Source organism: Perna viridis, chromosome 1, assembly GCF_037379345.1.
Source record: "Perna viridis isolate PV_CMFRI_1.1 ecotype Kerala chromosome 1, ASM3737934v1, whole genome shotgun sequence".
NCBI classification, from domain to species: Eukaryota; Metazoa; Mollusca; class Bivalvia; order Mytilida; family Mytilidae; genus Perna; species Perna viridis.
In genome coordinates this window covers 49196882-49218458 of record NC_142445.1, presented here as the reverse complement: position 1 = coordinate 49218458, position 21577 = coordinate 49196882, and the positions used below count along the sequence as shown (strand labels likewise).

At 32.1% G+C, this 21577-nt stretch overlaps 1 protein-coding gene across 5 annotated transcripts in view; it reads left to right on the top strand.

The window, feature by feature from the left end:
* Window positions 1–21577, top strand: part of LOC148629150 (uncharacterized) — an 83699-nt gene that overhangs the window by 9665 nt on the left and 52457 nt on the right. For 4 of the 5 annotated variants that reach the window (XM_088544990.1, XM_088544997.1, XM_088545021.1 and 1 more), the window contains exon 3: window positions 20275–20441. In XM_088544990.1, coding sequence (XP_088401116.1) covers window positions 20275–20441 — 167 coding nt within the window. Of the gene's footprint in view, window positions 1–17539; window positions 17599–20274; window positions 20442–21577 lie in introns of those variants that run through there. The other variant, XM_088545005.1, reaches the window with a different exon arrangement.

Genomic DNA, 21577 nt, shown 5'->3' with positions numbered 1-21577 from the left:
TTTAAGACAACAGCAATATTGCTAATGTTTTTGAAGAATTTCAATGTTTAAAATATATTTACATTCAAGAAATGTCAAGTCCAAATGTCATTTATTTTTTTTCTGTTTGGGAATCCATAATATTGTTGGTGCTGACTTCGTACTTTCAGTGTGTTGATAGATTATTAGTGGCAGACTGTGTCAACCAATATAACATCACAGAGAAACATCTTTGGAGGAATCATTCTCTGCCCCATTAATATTATTTTATTATCTTGAAGTTCATCTATCTAATCACAGGTTTTTGTGGAATACATGTATTTCTTTTCATAGTTTATAGTACCATGAGCAATATATTGAAAGAAAGAGTCAGATAAAATTTTAACTTTAAAATTTAACATTAGAAAAAACACTATTACCGGTAGATCTGTTCATATTTGTAGGGGCAGTTTCAAAGGTATTAAAGTTAGTATTTAATTGTGCTTTGATAAAACTAAAATCAAGAGGCAGTAATATAAAGTTTCAACCTTCCACTACAAACGTTCATTCTATAATTATTATTGACCTTTCAAATCGATATGTTTTCTAAACTGATATAATGAATGTACTCTCCAAAAAGTTGTGTGTCCCTCCATCTTTCTGTCCTTCCCTGAAAGATTTCCAGATGAAAAATTGAGAACAGATCAATGATTTTCTTTAAACTTTGCACAATTGTTTAGTAGTACTTGTACATATAGTACCATAAAATACTGGTCAAGTTTCAGCAAACTCCAATGTATAGCTTTGAACATTTTGCCTTCCATCTTTTTTTCACCATTATGTGGCAGGTTATCACTTATATATATTATACATATTATATGTCCCTGACTTCAGATTCCATTAATGCCCTTTTTTTATTTGTATTAAAACTTTTAGATAATTTCCTGGTCTTGAATGCTGGTGATATTGTTTTAACCTGTTGCATTTAAGTCTGACATTTCTTTCTGCAAGCATCAATTTGATTTCCTTGGTGCTAAATTTGGTGAACAATTAGATTAGAAATGAAAGAAAATAGCCATGAATGGTCATGAATTTTGTAAAGAAAATTGATTTTACTGAATTTCTACTCGACTACATCAATAGTAACATGTAAATGTTTTCACTAGAGAGAACGAGTTTGTGAATTCTCTCCGAAAATGAATCAGCCTTGACAATCTTATTGAGATTTGTCTCCAAAATTAATTAGATTAGACACCATGTAAATGTCTTAAATTGTGAGGAAACATTTAACAATGAATGGTACATACTAATCTTGAAGTCTGGCAGTTTGTTATTCAATTGCTAGAAAGGACATAGCTGAATTATTGAATCTAAAGTGCAGAACTGAACTCTATATATCAATAATGGTATCTACAAGGGATTGGTTCTACAGCTATTTCCTTGATATGACCTTCAAGCAATTATGTAAAGTACAATAATACATGTATTAGATTTATAAAAGGTTAGTGCAAGCATTTACATTTGGAAAGATTGTTGAAATGCATAATTTCTTCTTGCAATTTAGGTAATTTAGAGCCAAAATTGTTTTTAATTCAAGACTTTGGGAAAACTTTCTCTTATTTAATGGTAAAAATTGAAAATTGCGAATTCCTATGACATGTTTGACAATAATTTCTGAATTTACAGTTAATATTGTTGGTTTAGAGGATTAACTGCCACTTTACCTATGTTTCTTTCCATTAAGTTTTCACTAATGGTAATTTAACTTCATTATTGCTACTGAAACCTAGTTTGTAGTTTCTTTTATACCATATTGTGCAACATAATATAGATATCATTATGCTATTATGGCACCATAACAAGTGTTTTCTCAGTTAATTTATGCTAGTAAAATTTAAAGCATGGTTTGCTCCTATCAGCACTGGACTTGTATAGCATGGTTAACCTATAGCTGACTTGCTCTGTTTTGTAAGTAGTATTATGAAACAGGGTAATCTACCGGGAAAAGATTTATGATCATGTTTATAAGCTGTAGAAAATTGGGTTACGTAGTAAAGTGACTAATAAATAAAAAAATAAGATTATTACAACTTTATATGTCAGAATTTGAGGCATCGGAGGATTGTTTTTCTGTCATAGGTATAGGATCAAGGTTTCATTTAAAATGGGTGTCAAATTTAATACCACTAATATACCAGTATGTGATGAGCCATTCTGTTTCATGCTATGAGTGATGATGCAGACTTGCTGGTTACATCCTGCCTCAACCTATCTCTGGTTATAATTGTTCCAGTGATATAATAATGATTATGAATTATCTAAATGTTACAATGGAACACTAGAAAACAAGCTGCAAAATAAAACAGGAAAAATGGCAGTCCGGAACTTGTGTCATTAGGCTCCTAGGTTTCTATTACTTCATCATAACATAGAAATGAAATGTATCAAAAATCACTGACATCTGTGGACATTTGAACAGAGTCGGTAGCAGTTCTCCCTAAGGACTAAAGTGTCAAGATGACATACTCATATGTATATCTATATGATTGGTGACATTGGGTTTTAATATGCAGGTAGTAAAACCTTTTTTTTTTTTATTGAAAAACCAAAGTGATGGTTCATAGTCATACAGTATTATGAATTTACATGTAATATGAAAAATATGAAGTTTGCTTTAGGTCTTAGATGTTGGCACAGGTTTGGTTACATCAGTAGCTCTGTTGATTGCATGCTATCTTGTACTTTGGTCCTTATATTTGTAGGTGATTCAGATATTTCAATTATTTTTACTTTTCAAAAACCATGCATGCATTATTAATTCAAAGAATTTGATTCTGGTAGGCAAATTGCAGGTGTTGTAATTACTGTTGCATGTCAACATTCAGGTGTGGTTCTTTCTATAGACAATGTGATACAAACTCTTAGCATTACAGTCATCCTGATTGAATGCTTTAAGTCCTACAATTTCATGTCAGTATGAAAATATATTTTTTTTAATCATAGTTCTTTCATAATAGCCTAGAATGAGAAGTAGGATGGAAATTTCTATTACCAGAAGTATACCCTATTGTGGATAGATTTCATTGCTAACATAAAGGAGAAGACCATGTTATTGTGCAAGTCATAAATATAGAAACTAATCTGTTAAATATTCATGAAAATTAACTTGAAACAAAATAATTTCCTTTTCTTAATTAATTAATCGAGATTTATTATTAGGAAATTTGAATTTCCCGTGCCTGTTGGCGCCACTATGATTGGTTGAACTGTGATGTCACGAAGTCGGTTTGTAAAGTAAAAGTAAATAGGTAATTGATTACGATGTCCGAAGAAATCGCAAATTTGGGACTTTCCCCCTATAAATTCAACCCAAAATAAATAGAAGAAAAGATTGAGGCACAACATGTAAGCAAATGTCAGACATCATTGACGAACAATGGGATTTGCAGCCAGATGGCTAGTATTTGTAAAGAAAATCTTATGGTTACTTCCATGACTTCCGAAGAGTGTTTGTGTTGCTGGTAAGAAAAATTTCTTAGAACATTTCTCTTTTATCATTCGTGCAATCGTAAGCTTGACAAGTCATCATGTTTAAATAAACAGGATCGTAGAAATATTTACGGAATATTCTTTGTTTACATATACAGTAGTTATACATTTGCAGTACTTGTATCAGTACCAAACCGACTTAGTGACGTCACGAGACAATCGGAAGCTATCGGTAAAAATCAATAAAGTCTGACTATGATCTTCCTTCAGATAGGAGAATTCTGCAAGATGGCTATCCCCTTATATTTCAAGGATTTTGAACTTTGCATAGCCTTGAGCATTTTATAAAAGCGCATTTTGCATTAAAGATTATTTATTTTTGTTTATGTGGGTATAATTGATCTTAAGAGCCTAACTTAATGCAAAAGTGGTCTTTCCCTTTCATCTCTTGGAGAAATTTGTTTTATCTTTTGAAACTGAACATTTTATCTGTTTGAAAGTTTCTACATGTATGTGATGCCTTCTGCCAAACTGACAAATTGTGCCATGAAGATGATTGTATGATCTGTATCCTTCAGAAAGGTTTTGGCTGATTATAGCACTGCAATCATTCCATTTAGTCTTCGATATTAATCCTGTCTGAATTATACCTTGTAAGTTTATTTATAGCCTACAACAGTCTTCAAGGACTAATGGTTGGATAGGAATTATGTCGATTCTGCTACCTTTTTTCAATTGAAAAAAAAACAATTGACGTCATAGGAGAAAATATTGATGTTATTTCCAGAACTATAGGATGAAAGACAAACTAGCTATGGATGTGCATGCTCCGTTACATTTTAACTAGCATTCAGTCTGATATTAGGACATAAAATTTTTTCTAGGAATGTCACAGTAATTCAGTTATATTTTTTTCTTGTTTTAAATGGTTCTTGCAGAAGGAGTTTTATCCAATCTTATAATGCTTAGCCTTTTTAGTACGGTTGTATACCAACACAATACTATATATAGTTACATACTGTCATTTTCATTGAACTATAACCCTCTGGTACCAAATTGTTTTGCATTTATAAATAATCATGACATGTAAAACACAAAAGCGTCAAATGAAAATGCATCATTAATTTTTAAAAAAAATCAAAATTTGATTTTTTTTAATTACAGTTTCATCCCTATCTTGTTTTTTTTTTTGCAATATTACGATATAAAATGTGTGGACTGAATATTTTTTTTACAGTTTATCTTAAACAGTTCTGTACCTATTTTTATTAAAGGTCAATACAGGGAAACTTAATTATTGCCAGCAATAAAAGTCTTCTATTTACTGATATTATCTCGCAACTACATACTGAAATCTTGTAATAAACTTCTATTTAAGGGCATTAACATGAAAGTAAAAGCTGCACAGGCACCTAACTTACACTTGATCTTTGTCAGTAGTAAGACAAGGAAAGTCACAATCGTCATCATGTGCTTATCAGTTGTGCTTTAGGGAAATAGTCCAAATTCTGGTTGTGGTTACTTGTATAGTCTTGAAAAGAACAAAGCATACGATCAAATTAACTAAGGAGGAGTTGTTGATTTTTCTGTGGTTGGGTTATCATAAGAAAATCAATGTAGTAATGGTAGTGTTGTTTTCCAGGCAGCCATATAAACACTAGGCATTGAATTAAGATAGATTTTTATGTATTTCTCTCTAATTGGACTTCCTTGTAATTATCATTGTTTTCCTATCATTTTAGATCCAGGCCAAGACCGTTGATTTTGTCTGTTTCTAGAATATTTGGTTGAGGTTACGATGCCTTATATAAGATATCATATACATAACCTTCTGTCTAAACCATCGATTGTAATTTAAGATTTAGGCTGTCTGAATTCGATTATAGTAGTCAATAACCTTCTACTGTAAGGCCTGTATCATTGGATTTTATGGTGTTTTTTGTTTAGTCTTGGCAGAGAAAATGTGTTTTATTGCCATGTTTGATGTAAGAATAGGAAATGTTTAGTCATTCTTCTGTTGCTTAGTGTTTATTTCATAACAATTTTAGGATTTATCTATCATAAAAACACTAAGGACCCATCTTGACATTCTTCTATCCATCAGCTTCAATCAATTATGACTAAGTCCCTGTTTTCTTCTTTTCAGTTGATTTATCAAACTGTAAAATCAGTTCTTATCAAAAAGAGATTTTCTTTTTGAATCTATGTTGAAAACTGAGGATGCCCATGCCTCTAAAAAGTTGATGTAGGTTTTCTTTCTAGATGTGAGATTTCTTGTGTATGTTTCATATACACATCTATTCTCTGGTCTTTATTTCTTGATTGGACAGGTGATCATTTTTTTTTATTTTCCATTTCTCATTATTCCATGAAATTACATTATGACTTTGAATTTCATTGATGAGCCATTTTTATGAGCATACACAAAAGCTGTTATAGATAGTTTTTCATTTTGCCTGTCTTAATTATTTTGTGAAACCAACAGTTACAAAACAGCAACAATTTCCCTTGGCTGTCTGTGATTTATTCATCATTATAAAGACTTTATAGAAGATTTGCTGGTGTAGGAACAAACCAGTCAAGCATATGGTATATCACATTAGAATTTAATAGTCCAGATTGTGTTCATTGCTTGTTGATTAAACTAGAAGTCCATCCAATTACTCTGAGTAATCCTTTTTGTAATAGAAAATATCCGATAAAAGGGCTGTGTTTCATTGTTGATGCTTTATATATTGATGGCAGCTTATTTCTTTGCAATGATGAAGTCTATAACTATATGGATAGATATTATTATGCAATATATTTTAAATTAATATCAGGATCTTTTATGAAGTTTATTTTGATATTGTACTAACTTCTAGTGATATGTTTTCATATATATGCCATGGCCACAATGGCTGATCTCTTTCCAGCAGTGCAAGAACAGTGAAGATGAGGATTTCACAAAGAAAATTACATTTAGCCAGATAAATGGAAGTAGAGAAATTCCACAGCAGGCACAAATTAAATCATCATATATGGAAAGAATGTTTCTCATTACGTCTATTTGTTGAATCGGTGATGAGTTTGTATTTGTCCCACAGGACAGAGTATATCGAGCTCGGGGTTTGTTATTCCAATAATCAGATTCCTCTGTCTTTGTTACGACAGCCTACCCAGAAATGCCATCATTATCTAGCGATGGTTGTAATTGTTCCTGTGCACTCTGGGACTCAGATGACCTTTGGTATTAATTTAGGTGTGTTCTATGATGATATTTGATGTAAAATATTTAGGCTTTGTTGGAATGATAGTTTATTATTATTTTGTTTGATTATGAGTTAATATTAAAGAACTTTGAAAACTGATATGGATGCACTTATCTGAATTTGTCTCAAGATGGAAGAGCTGTCTGTCTGAAGGCAAAAAGGATTATTTTGGTTAAGTTTTTCTTTAATTAGAATTGTTACAGGAAGGAACAATGTCTACATCAAAGATTAGATAGCAGTGTTAGATATCCAAAGGTTCAGGTTTAGTCTCTGTACTTCAGTTAAACAATCAGGGATGTCAGTAGTATTTTAAGTAGCGGGAAAAAAAGAAAAAGCAGCAGGTGAACTGATAAAAATTTTGCAAGTCTTCATCCATTTTGAAAATAGAGTAGCCGTCAAACCATGAGCAAGTCGCCATCCAAGTTTGCAGGTTGAGGTCTTCTATTGACATCCCTGACAATGGTGTTATTTTGGACTTTTGGTGTTGTGGTTCCTTCTTCTTGATGCTGCAGCCAAATCCGAAATTAATGAATCAAGTTGCAGAGCCAGAATTTCTGAAATACCTCTGACATTTTGCTGTACATACCCATGAAAACATTAGATATTGTTTACACTTCCATTGAGAAAAGAAGGCCAGGTAAAGAGAATTGTCAAACTATCCTACATATGAAAATTACAGTGAAATGGATTTTTGAAGCACAATTAAAGGCATCGATGACAATTTTAAGATGCATATTCTGGACACAGATTTGATGTTTTATCTACCGGTACATTAGCCTCCACTTATAGTAGAACAGTAATGCAGACTGCAAGAGAACATTCAGTAATGTGAATTAGATATGTACAGAATCCAGGTCTCAATAAAATTATCAGTCAGTTTGCGTAAAATATTAACTACTTTAAACTACCTGTATACTCCAACAACATTGGGTCCAAAAACCACAGTAGTATCAATTTTAGAAAGAACGATAGGGCGACAATATATACAGGATTCTGGAATATGTGTGTTGGATAACTCATGTTCCAGTGTATCTTGGAGCTGTTGTAGTCAACGGAGAAATTTGACAGATATATCCATAAATATGTTATAAATTGTCTTGAAAAGACTGTTCATGTTTATTTGTCTGACCCCAGATACCTCTCATAATCTTGAAAAAATGTTTAATCTTGAAACAGTTAAAAGAGCAAAATAACAATCATAAATACAAATAGTTAAAAATTGTAATGCAAGCTGTGAAATAGTTCTGGCTGAATAGTTGCTTTTACAATAAACTCCACAGCTAAGATAGCTATAATGGCAGAAGAATTTCCCAACATCAATGCACCACCTTTAATTAGTTTTGTCTCATTTTTCGAGTTATAAGAAGTCAAAAGGGATACACCCAAAAGAAAATCTTCATTTTATTCAGTCACTAATATTGTTAGTGACTTCTTGCACTTGTAATTTCAGTTCTTTACATTCCCATATGATTTGCATAATTTTATATTACTACTCCACAGAAGCTGCAGTTTGGTGCTATGTTTACCGTCATAGCTTTGTAGTTCTAGCTTAATATGAGATCAAAATGTACCTCTTAAATATCTATCACATGTGTTCTACTTGTGTTTTTTATTTGTATGAAAATTCGAAGTTTACATTTAAAAGATGAAATGATCAGTTAGCATTGAACATTACCTAGTTTCTGATTCAGACACATGGGCTTGTTACAAATGACTATATAGGTCATGTACATTATCAGGGCCCCGATATCTCTATATAGCCATTGCCAGTTGTTTAATCTGATTCCTGGTAACCAGGAGTTTTGATTAAAAAAATTTTGGTCATCATGGTTATGAAAGAGTAATGATATCAAGGGAACCAAGATTCCAGCAGAAGTCACCCGATTTTAGAGCATATCGCATTCTTGCCATTTTAGATGTTGAAAGTAAGCCAAAATCAGTGGCACAGAATATTTGATGATTAGCGACTTTGAAGACTTCAGTCTTTGATTTATTTTGGTCTGATTTTGAATTTTTTATATTGGATTCTTTTTGAAAATCCTTGCTTACTTTTTCCAATCAGATTTCAGATATCTCTTATGGTTTTTGAGTTATAAAGGTTCAAAGGGACCACAATCCAAAAGAATCTACTATTTCATGTTTGGTTTGGTTTTGAAAATTTTTATTTGAATTTCAAATTTTGTGCAATATAGATTCCAAACCACTTGTTGTGTCCATAATGAATTGTAAGTCCCTATACATAAGTGAGTCAAAAAATAATATTGAGTTCAACTGTTCAAGATTTGATCACTGCAATCGTATCATGCTGAGCTCTGCGAAGCTTTTCATTCTATATTGGCAATATGTGGCATTCACCGACTGAATCTTTACTTAAAACCATTTTGTTTAGCCTGCCCAAACAACTGATATTTTCAGGAAAGAGATAAGTATTTCTGTTGTGGTAGTAGCCCTATAAAATCATGCTTATTCTTATTCCTTGAAATATTAAGAAGTCATTGTATGGCTGAAAGTATGTAATTAATTGAATTATCGTTCATATGCAGCAGTTCTCAGATTTTGAGCAGAATATATTTCTACATTAATTCAACAGATTTTGAATTCTACATATGTATATTTGTATTGTTGTCATGCATGTTTGCTGATAGCTTCAGATATGAGAACTATACCCACAATCAGAAGTATATATATATACACCCAGTATACACAATTTCCAATTCAATATTCGGTTAATACATGAGTGCTTCACTATCAATTCACATAACCTAAGCTTGGTTTGTAACAGAAGAAATTATTTGTTTCATTCATTGGACTTGGGAATTCTTGACAATTACTTATTATCGACAGAATCCCAAATGTTTTAATTATTAACCATTTTATCTTTGTGAAAAAATATTAGATAATTTATGGGGTTAGATACGGAATCCCATGGTAGCTGATAGCATGTGTAACTAGGGCCTTAGATACATTAAATGATGGTGTATTATGACTCCTTCACAAGATTGTAATTATATATTGTGTTAGGCTATGAAAGAAATTTAATGAATTGAAGCTTAATTGATTCCCATGAAATTAACTACTTCAATCTTCATTTTCTTTCCTTTATTCTACCTAACATGAAATAATTCATATTTACAATGCAGTTGAATATAAAACATGCAAGTGGTTATAACCAATTTAGATCTCTATATAACCACATACAATCAAACTTGTCCTAGTGACTGCCTGTAAGCCACAAAAACCTGTCTTAGTGACTGCCTGTAAGCAGCAAAAACTGTCCTAGTGACCACCTGTATGCAGCAAAAACCTGTCCTAGTGACTGCCTGTAAGCAGCAAAAACCTGTCCTAGTGACCTCCTGTAAGCAGCAAAAACCTATCCTAGTGACCACCTGTATGCAGCGAACCTGTCCTAGTAACCACCTATATGCAGTGAAAACCTGTCCTAGTGATCTCCTTTATGCAGCAAAAACCTGTCCTAGTGACCACCTGTATGCAGCGAACCTGTCCTAGTAACCACCTATATGTAGTGAAAACCTGTCCTAGTGATCCCCTTTATGCAGCAAAAATCTGTCCTAGTGATCGCCTGTATACAGCGAAAACCTGTCTAAGTGAACTCCTTTATGCAGCAAAAACCTGTTCTAGTGACTGCCTGTTTGCAGCAAAAATCTGTCCTAGTGATTGACTGTATGTAGTGAAAACTTGTCCTATTGACTGCATGTATGCAGCGAAATCTGTCCTAGTAACAGCCTATATGCAACAAAAATCTGTCCTAGTGACCGCCTGTATGCAGTGAACACCAGTCCTAGTGACCGCCTGTATGCAGTGAATACCTGTCCTAATGATCCCCTTTATGCAGCAAAAACCTGTCCAATTGACCGCATGTGTGCAGCGAAAACCTGTCCTATTGACCACCTGTATGCAGCAAAAATCTGTCCTAGTGATTGCCTGTATGCAGCAAAAATATGTCCGAGTGATCGCCTGTATACAGCGAAAACCTGTCCTATTGACGGCATGTATGCAGCAAAATCTGTTCTAGTGACCAACTGTATGCAGGATAGGAAACTCACTCAAATTCTAGCCAGTCCTGAATACAATTTTTCAATATATTTACTATATGGCTATATAGATTTTTGCTGAAATTAGCCAGCCCTGGCAAAAATTGGCCAGTCTTGGGCTAGGGGGCAGGCTACTATTTCAACTCTGCTGTGTGCAGCAAAATCTGTCTTAGTGAATACCTGTATGCAGCGAAATGTGTCTTAGTGACCACCTATATGCAGCGAAAACCTGTCCTATAGACTGCGTGTATGCAACGAAATCTCTCCTATTATCCGCCTGTATGCAGATAAAATCTGTCGTAGTGATCACCTTTATGCAGCGAAAACCTGTCCTAGTGATCGCATGTATGCAGTGAAATCTTGTCTTAGGAGTTTTAAATTACAATATCTATATAATGGTGCATTTTATGTAAAATTGTACTCATTATTAGTCTTTACTGTAGTAAAGAACCCCATTACTTTGAGTGAGAGACTATCAGTAGTAATTGATTTGCCATCCAAGCACTTTTGAGACTGTAATCATAGTAAAGGGATCAAACTTTACATGAATGTTGATTAGTTAGTGTTTTTTGATGTAATACATTTGTAGGTAATGCCTGAATTCATAGATCAGGAAAATAGACTTGGAGGTCAAAGGTTAAGGTCAGGAATTTAGGTTGTATTGATTGTGTCCTTAGAGTTGATTTCTATGTCTTTGTCATCTACAGGCAGGGAATTTAGGACCATTTGTACAGGGACTCTCTTTTCAGAGGCCTTTGTACTTTCTTATAAGACAGAAGAGCATTTGACTCACAAAGTTATACCTTCAACGAGGATTGCATCTACGACCATTCTGTTGGAATTGCTTCAAACTTTACTGAGTTGCAAGTTACAATGCTTTCAATACAATGTATCTACTTTTTAATGAAAATTTTTTACCAAGCTACCAAGCATGGATGGGAGTATCATTCCCTAATGTCACAGCTGTCTACACATAAATTAATTCCTGTACAGGTAACAACAACAAAATTGAACATATTTTCAGTAATCACATTGTGTTAATGCTGAGGCTGTGTTTTATATAGTCATACTGTTCAATTTCTGTTCCAAACAATGATCATTACCATCCTATATGTTGATTCCAGTAACTCAATTACCTCAGAAAACAATTTATATGTCTAGTAAACATAGAAATACATCAAACTATATAGGTAAATCTATAAAACTACCAATAAACAAGTCTGTAGAGTGAAAATTCTGCTGGAATGTAGGACCAGGTTTCTAAAAACAGGAAAAAAAGTCTAACATGAATAACTTCAAATTCTACACTATTGTTGAAAAAAGTAGCAAAATAAAAATAGAGATTAATGAGTCAATGTCGACCATGATCACATTTAATACTGTTGAAAAAAAACTGTGGAGAGTAAATCCTTGATTGAAAATTGATTTCTCCTTTTTTTTTGTGACACACTTGCTTGATTAAACTTAATTGATGATTTTCTGTTTGTGATGGTCTGGTTTGTTCCATTGTATTAGGAATGTTTACTTTATTCAACAGTAAGAGATGAATAGGTCTATTTTGGTTTGGACAAATATCAGGATATCTTCATTAACTAGGACATTGGCTCAATACATTATTACCTTGAACTCTACTTTGTATCTGTTGTGATGATATTTACCTTATGAAACTCTGGAGGAATAAGAGGCTGGTTTGTAATGAGAGTGGCAAGAATAGTTAGGTTAGGTTAGGTTAGGTGGGTAAAGATTTTCCACAGTCCACTGAAAATTAAGGTTAGTTTGGTCAGATTTACAATAGAAAAAAAAACGAACCATAAGGGAAAAGAAGTTTCAGACAGTCACACATTAAAATCCAAGTACTGGTGTAATTTCTACTTGGCCAAAACATGAAAAACTGGAAACTTAGAAGATCTACATACACAATGTAGACAATGGAATAAAATACTGTAACATATAAAAACTGTAGATAAGTCAACTAGACAACACCCAATAAACTAAAGCATTTGTAATATTTACTCGCACAAAAATTGGAGTAACATCAGGTGCCCAGGAGGTGCTTCTCAAGCAATATTACCCATCAAATTGCAAGGGAATTAAAACTATTTAGCTGTAAGTTTGGTAAGTTGTCAGTACTAGAAGGCTTAAAATCTAACTGTAGACATCTTATCTGTGAGATAGAAACTCACTGGGTAAAGCAAATTGTGACGACTAACATAAAACTTGATGGAATGATGATGTCAAGAAAGCCTGATTATACCTTTGTTTTACAGACTTTTTTGCCAGTATCTTTACTCTTTTAAGAAAGTCAGTGTACAAATTATGTGCACAGCATGAACTGTCATTAGGAAAGCGGTATTTGACAATGGAAAGTCAATTTCATCCTCTTTGTCATTAAGTTCAGATTTCAAAAGTCCTGTATCATACGTGTATAGTATGTACCCAAATCTTGATGGGTCAAGGAATAAAAGCGAAGGTGTATCAGTTGTCTCTATACTATTAAGTTCATTTGGGTTGACCAGATTAAAGCAATCATTGAAAGTAGGATTATTGAGAGATGATGTATCATCTATATAGTGAATACTGAAATTGAAGGATTGGTTTAGTGGATTCTCCTCTTTATGTAGTAGCCCTTGTAAAATTCTAGCTTCATAATGCAAAAGTTCAATTAAGCAGAGAAGTAACAGGCAACTACATGTACTTTGCATTTTGGACTTATGTTTCTTCCCTAACCCACAAAAATTTGTATTCATGAGCTACAGTACTTTTACAGTAATGTTTCTACATCAGTGATGCTCAATGTAAAAAGATCTGTTACTTTTATGATTTAGTGATATTTGTTGATGATTTAAGAGATTAAGGTGAAATAAAATCAAATTTTATACTGTGAATATTTGATAATTGATGGCCAGTTAACATGAAACCTTCATACAATAACTAAAGAAAATGAAAGGTTTAAAAATGTTGTGTTTTTTCACTCATATCAAATTCCCAATTAACCTTGTGTTACAGGACATCGCCATCTGAAATTGAAGCCTATGTTCTTAACACAGACGAGTAGTCCTCAATAGTTAACAGTAAAAGGTGGCTCCTCAAAATTATAAAATTGGATGATTTAAAGATAGGGCTGTAGAACTCATAAGTTCATAAGAAAGAAGAGTCCTTTTTTGTGTATTGTCAGTGATTTGTTACCAACAGATAATATTTCCCTTTTTTCTATGTATTGAATAGTCTTAATGAAATGCTCTCCTATTCAGCAATTTTCAGGGTTTTGCATTTGAGGTATTGCCAAGATGGTATATCACAGAACAGTCTTGACTTTCTTGACTTATAAGGTCACTGGTGACCTTTATTTTGTATTGTTATACATCTTATTGATTAGATCTTTAGTTGTTTTCTTCTGGGGTTTTGTTATTAAATGGTGATTAAGCATTTTGTTTGTAGAATTGAAGTAATGTGTTACCTCATCATTTTTGGTACCCAGTGATCCATTTTTAGGTTACAGTTTAAACTATTGTCTCATATCTATCCAACATTTAAACAAACAATACTTTGTGGTTTTTCCTTCAGTCTTTGTTTCAAGTTACTTAGTACATGTAGTATTGAGGTCCAGACTTGCAACTTCATGTTCATGATGAATGCTTTGTTTGTAGAACATACTGAATACTAATTGGGACATAGATTCTTTCACCTTTGACTGATTGGTTTATGCTGTTTAGTATGTAGTACAATAAATTGTATCAAGTACATGACTACAAGTGCATTTACCAAACTTGATAAAGAGTGGCCTTAACTAGAAATAATAGAAAGTGTTGTACACTTTCAAGTTTCACATTATGAAATTCAGTTAAAATTAGGCTAAAATCTTATTGTCCTTTCTTCATTTTAAGAAATTAATTAACTGGATAATTGGGAATGTTTCCTTCTTTCAAGTTAGCTATTGCTTATTATAGATGATTTGTAAGTTATCACCGTGGTAAATACATATAGACAGATGTGAAATGTTGTGCTCAGGAAGTGCTCTGACAACCTGCAGTCTAATTGCTAAATGAAATGCATTCTAAGTTCTTATTAATTTCTTAGGAACTGTTTAATACCTTACTTCGTAAAAGAGGGGGTACATTGTTTTTTTCTTTCATTCAGCCAAATTGGACAAGCGAGGATGTGCTTTATACATAGCAGATCTGATACATTGTTCTACATTTCAATTATATGTAGACTTATAATAATGTTTCTTTGATAACTGTGATATGATTCAAATTTATTCTCTAAAAGTGAAAAAAAATCTTTTTGTCGTAATAATGTCACAGTAATGATCTAGATTTGCAAATGACTGAAGGAAATATTATACCATCCTGTGAACAGTGTTGTATATTATTCCGTTAATCAAGCTTGTGTGAACCAGTATTCTTTGCATGTTATTATAATCATTTGATTCAATTGAGGGAGAAATTCCTTCACCTTTCAGTTTTGTGTCGTTCAGAATTGAAAATTAAGTCCTTACATGAGACTTCCAATGTGACCTAGGTACTATCAAGTTTCTGTGAAATTACTGTGCAGTGACTTATCTATAGCTGAAATAAAAACTTAAAGCATGATTATGTCAAAAAAATAATTATATTCTTCTGAAGGATATTTCTTTACCCAGACACTGCATAAATAGTCAATTGTGTTTTCTCTGAATGAATTAGGTAACAATGTGAATTTGATATAAGTCTGCAAGTTTCTGTTTGTACCATTTAAGATAGGACAATGATATTTTCCCATATCTTTAAGAAGTTTTATGTACTTTTGTATGTAAAAAAAAATAAAAGCTATATTGTGTAAGATGTTGAAATAAGCATACAAAGTGTACAATAAAATGTATTGTCACCAGTGTCTCATAAAACTTGTCAAACAAGTTACATGATGTTTTACCATAATTTTTTTGCTGATTTAAGCTGTGTTCAAGTAATATTTATTATCTAATACAACTTGTAAGGGAAAAAACGCTTTCTTATTTAAAGTTTTTACAATTATGACAGTTTGTTTGATATTGAAACCACTAAGTGAAAAAGCATTAGTATGCTGTTTCTTATAAATGAAAATGTAACTTGTGAGATGGATTTTATTAAAGCAAAAGATATGTATAATTCTGATGCTATATTCAAACATCCTATCTTAACCCGGCTGCTTGATCCTGGGGTAGTATACTCGCCTCAATCAGGGAAAGTTGTGTGTTTAATTCCTGGCCAAGTTACACTTTTAAAGTTTTTAATCCCTACTTCTTCACCAAACACAGGGTATTTATGGGATATAGTAACAACTGGTTGGCTCAGTAAATATTGTGTCTGAGTGGGGTGGCATGTATCCTTAAGACAATTGCTTCTGTGAGATAGCACAATAAATATCTAACTCATAGTGTCTTTCTGGTACAAAGGTGGGTCTCTTTGATTGGTTCTGAAATGCATGAAATATTTTCTTTAGAATGTTAAACCATCATCAATCAATCAATTTCATCTTAACCTTCTGACTTTGTCAAAGGTTGACCAAGGTTCAGAATCTGTTTACAACCAACGTATCTGCAATTATGCTTCATTTCTGTAATAACTTTGTAACTTGTGTAAAAGCTTTACATAGAAGTTTTATACATTATCCTTACATTTCATCGATAAATGGAACATCTGCCAAGTTATTGGATTAGTAGTGGAATTAATCTGACAGACTAATTGAAAAATTAACTTGGAATTGTTATCTATAATAATATTGCAATAGCTGTATTTCTGGGATAATTTAACAGGATAGAGAAATGACATAGAAAATTATGAGCATCCAGATTCAGACAACAATCGATGTTCATCCATAAAAACACCATAATAGCAAAAATATAGATTTTATTTTGCAGTCATTTATACTTGCCGATCCATATTGAATCATCCGTCTCTTGCTCGAATTCCGATGGTGTAATTTAGTTATTTTCTAATAATGCCTTCCAAGTTATCAAACTATATATCATGAGTGAAAAACTGAGTAGAAAATTACGAGTGTTAGGAACATCACGTGGCAGATTATATTCTAGTTAATCCACCTTTATTGTATTTTTGTGTCACAGAGACAGTGTTAGGAACATTTTAACTATTACCAGTGTTCAACCAAAATCTGCCTTTTTAAGTGGAAGTAGATATAACTTTTTTTTGTATTTTGTAATCTTACAGTAAAAATTGATGACTGGTTAACCTCATACAGTTGTGTAGCAGAGTATATAGAGTTATCTGCTGACAAATTCCAAAAGCTTCCTTTCAGGGGCATTGAAATGTATATTTTTAATGCCAATGTCTTATTGGTGATCCAGGATTTTAGTTAAGGGATGACATAAATAGAATTATAGAGTGAGCTTAGCAAGGCAATATTATTTTTGAGTGTGGAATTTGTGAAAAATCAAGATTTCATGAAAAAAAAAAATCAGATTTTTTTTTTTGGGGGGGGGAAAGGGGAGGTCAGCCAAACCTTTTCTTTGATCAGCACCTTAACAGTAATCAAATCAGAATGCTTTTTTAAAACTAATGCTAGGATGCTTGCCTTTCAATAGTTACCTGACTGTTGGCAAACAATAACAAGTAATATGAAGGACTATAAATTTAGCAAAATAAGGCCTGACAGTTCAGAGAAAAAGTCCCAGGTTGTGGTAGGGAAAAGCATAGAATAGTTACAGCTATGTAGCTTGTTAGTCAAACCTGAGTAGCGTAATTTATAAAATGGTGTAATTTTATTACTGATTTAAATTACAGGAAGTTGAAGTTGTTTCATTGATGTTTATTTTTATTAATATGTTTATATGTAATGTCATTTGTTGACTAGAAAAAGAGTTTAAAATCGTAGGTATATTTTATAAAAGTGAGATTTATTGCAGTATTTTTCTTGTAAAAATGGATATTATTAGGCATTTTATTTCTGTTTAAGTAAATATAAAGATGACTCTTCACATTTTAAAGTGTTTTTACCTAGTTTTATGTTACATTAATTGTTACATATTTGTCAGTTTATGTCTGCCTAATTGCACTAATTTTAGTGTATTGCATTTGTGTCTTTGAGAATACCACAAATCGGTCAGACAGGTGTCATTTCTATTTAGTCAGTTTTACCAGATTTTAATCTCAAGATGATATCTGAATGATCATGTGGAAGACTGAACCATAATCAAACCTTTATATTCCCCAATCTAACACAAAGAACATTGTTGCTTTAATTATGTTTAACTGTTTTCTGAAACTCTACACTTTTGGTAAGGTATTGATTCATTTTTGCAGGTAAATTTCTGAAAATTACCTAAGTTAGTAGTCATTTGAATTACTAATACAATTAACTCAATTGATAAGATTGAAATTTGTTCCATACTAATCGCTGACTGTGATGAATTCCAAAGTTAAGATTGTTATCAACTTTACCTTCAGTTTTTAAATATTTTTGAAAATCTATATCATATTTCAACAAATTGTTGATTTAGTTACACAATATAAATCAGAATGCAAAGACTGTAATACTTGGGATGTTTACATATTTAGAAAACTTAAAAAAAAAAATGAATTTATGAAGGTTACTCTTAAAATCTCCTTAATTCTTTTAGAATGAGAACTATGCTTTTATGACTGAAATAGGTAAAATTTCGAGCCTTGTGAAAAGACAATGAATTTGATAATCATTAAAAAAAGTAACATTTTAAGGTTAGGCAAACTTGACTTTAAAATACTGTATTCTTCATATGATTAAAACATCTAGGCCTAGTATTTAGCTGTAAGAGTTTTGGAATAATTGGATACTGGGTTTTAAAAGATCATGCACTCCCATCTCCATCTCCACCCTCCTCCTCCCAAAACAAAAAACAAAGTAGCTGTCATGCAGTTTGTTTCTGAATCTGATGCCTTTTGTGAACTTGACTGACTTTGATATATAGTATAGTTCATTGGCACAGATAAGGTATTTTACACCTCACTCTCCAAGCTAAGGACTATGAAAATAGGCCAGCACGAGTCCTATATCAAGTGATAACTGAGGTTTGTAACTACAAATTATGGAAAGAGTGACATAAATTCAATGTTTTATTATAACTTGAAATAAGATTTGGTTTCTAGGTAAATGTCATCTTCACCCTGTTAATGTCAGCAGGTTGTCTTTTGGATCAAAGCTTACCCAGTAACTCTATATGTTAGTCAATTTATTTTGTAGGTGAATGTCATTTGTAACACTTAAAATGAATAACATTGTTGCTTTATTTATAAAATTAGATTTTGAAGTAATGCAAGTTCATTTATTCGAAACCTTACATAAGAAGTTTGAACTTGCAGGAATATCAAATGGTTATTCAGGACAATGGTTTTATTTTAACTATGGCAGAGGGTGTTTTAAAAAATATTATAAAACAGTTGGATTTGTGTGAAACTGAAACCATAGTGCAGCAGTGAAGTTCAAATACAAAATAAAACTGACCCCCATTAATTAATGGCTTATCTTTTTTTTTTCATTCAGCTATTAATTTTTACAAAGAATGGGTGAAAAACTTAACTTTTAAATAAGTTTCTACTCATAGTCTTGTACTTCTCTTGTTAGTAATATAATGATTTCACCATGAGAAAAAAAATTGCAAGTTAAATTTCAAATTCAGAGTATTAGTGCAAAATACACAAATATTGATTTTAAGTTTTTCAAGGTTTTAACATGGTCTAGATCTAAGTGTCAACAGAGAGATAATTAAACATATATTAATTTCATCTCTACTGGAATCATTAGGAAATGAAATGTTTTCATTTCCAATCTTTCTCTTTAAAAGGGAGGTCTTATGCTGTGAAAATGCTGTCTAAGTTTTAATTTTAAGAAAATTACCAATCTAGGATTTAGATAAGATATAGCATTCAATTTGCCTCATAAGGTGTTATGTGCATTCAATTCATATAAGATAATGCTTTCATGGCATCACAAGCACTGACACTTGATTCTCTGTTTGTCGTGGAGTGTGGTCCATTCATATAGTTATGGGGTGTAACTTTCAATGTAAATTTTCAAAATGTGTGTTTGAACAATAAAAAAATAATGAGAAGAATAAGATAAAACAAAAACAAAAACAAAAAAAATCTGTTCCACGAACTATGGAATGTAACTTTCATCAAAATATCTTAGGTCTGTACGAATATTGATGACCATGATAATCTGTTGATGACCATAATTATCTGTTGATGACTCTGATTTTCTGTTTGTGACTATGATTTTCTGTTGATGAGTACAAATTTCTATGAATGACTATGATTTTCAGGTTATGACTGGTTTTCTGTTTGCGACTATGCTTATCTGTTTAAGACAAAGATTTCTGTTAATGACTTTATGACTGTGATTTTCTGTTGATGACTATGATTTTTTTGTTAATGACTGATTTTCTGTTTATGACTAATTGTCTGTTTATGACTATGTTTTTCTGTTTATTACTATATTTTTTTATTTATGACCGTGATTTTCTGTAAATGACTCTCATTGTCTGTTTATGTCTGATTTTCTGTTTGCAGGCTACTACCTTGTATTGTTTGGTGTTAGAATGTGCTGCTGGGGGAGATTTACTGGCTTATATCAAGACCCATAAAGAAAACTGCCTTCCAGAAGACAAAGCCAGGATATATATGAGACAGTTGATATCAGCTGTTCATTATCTTCATGAAAGGGGTGTGGCACACAGGTAGGTTCAGGTGTTTGTATATTATGATTATTGCTGTATTGTAATTATGATATTGAGAAATTCTATACTTACATATAAAACTGTTTTGTACTGTTCATGAAACTCCCGGTTATATGAAATTCAAGCCACTGTTTGTTGAGGTTATTTTACTGATCATCTGAAGAAAAACAAACCGTCAATTTATGGGTCTCTAATTATCAATATTTTTATGAACATCTTTATTACTGGTTCTATTTTGATCTTAAAAGCAGCAAATATACACCATAAGTATGATTTAAGTTGGCTTTCATGTGATGCAAAACTAATTGTAGAATCAAATATCACCATTAAAGATAAGAAATTATAGTGGTGGTCAGTTTTTACCTGGATCACCTATGGAGAAAGCTGATCTATTAGACATTCGAATCCATCCAGCCACTTTATTTTGTCTGTCAGTCCTCCCATCTGTTTGTCGGTCATGCTTAAGGGTAATCTATAAGTAAAATATTATTCAAACTTTGTTTTGTGATTATATACATATTGAAGATGTGCACCATTTATTGTGGAGAAATTTGATAAACTTGATCCTACATTTTTAGTATGTTGAACCAAGCCATATTTTGTCATCTGTGTTGTGAACAGTAGTTATTTTGTGTAATCGAAACGTTTTAATCCGATATTATTCAAACTTTGCATAGTGATTATAAACATTTGAAGAAGTGCACCTCATATTATGGATTCTTATATTTTGAGCAATTTATTTCAGCAGTATACAAATGTATGCTACCTGTAGTACATTACTTTTGGAAAATTTATACATGCCAAAGGTGTCTGGCTTTTGGTCTACAAACAGGTACATGATTGTTTGTGTATTTATATGGAGGTTTATTGTTTGTTGATATATATGAAGGTTTGTTGATTGTTGATACACATGATGGTTTGGTGGTTGTTGATATACATGATGGTTTGTTGTTGTTGATAAACATGGAAGTTTGTTGATTGTTGATATAAATGATGGTTTATTGTTGTTGTTAAACATGATGGTTTGTTGATTGTTGATATACATGATGGTTTGGTGGTTGTCGATATACATGATGGTTTGTTGATTGTTGATATACATGATGGTTTGGTGGTTGTTGATAAATATGGAGGTTTGT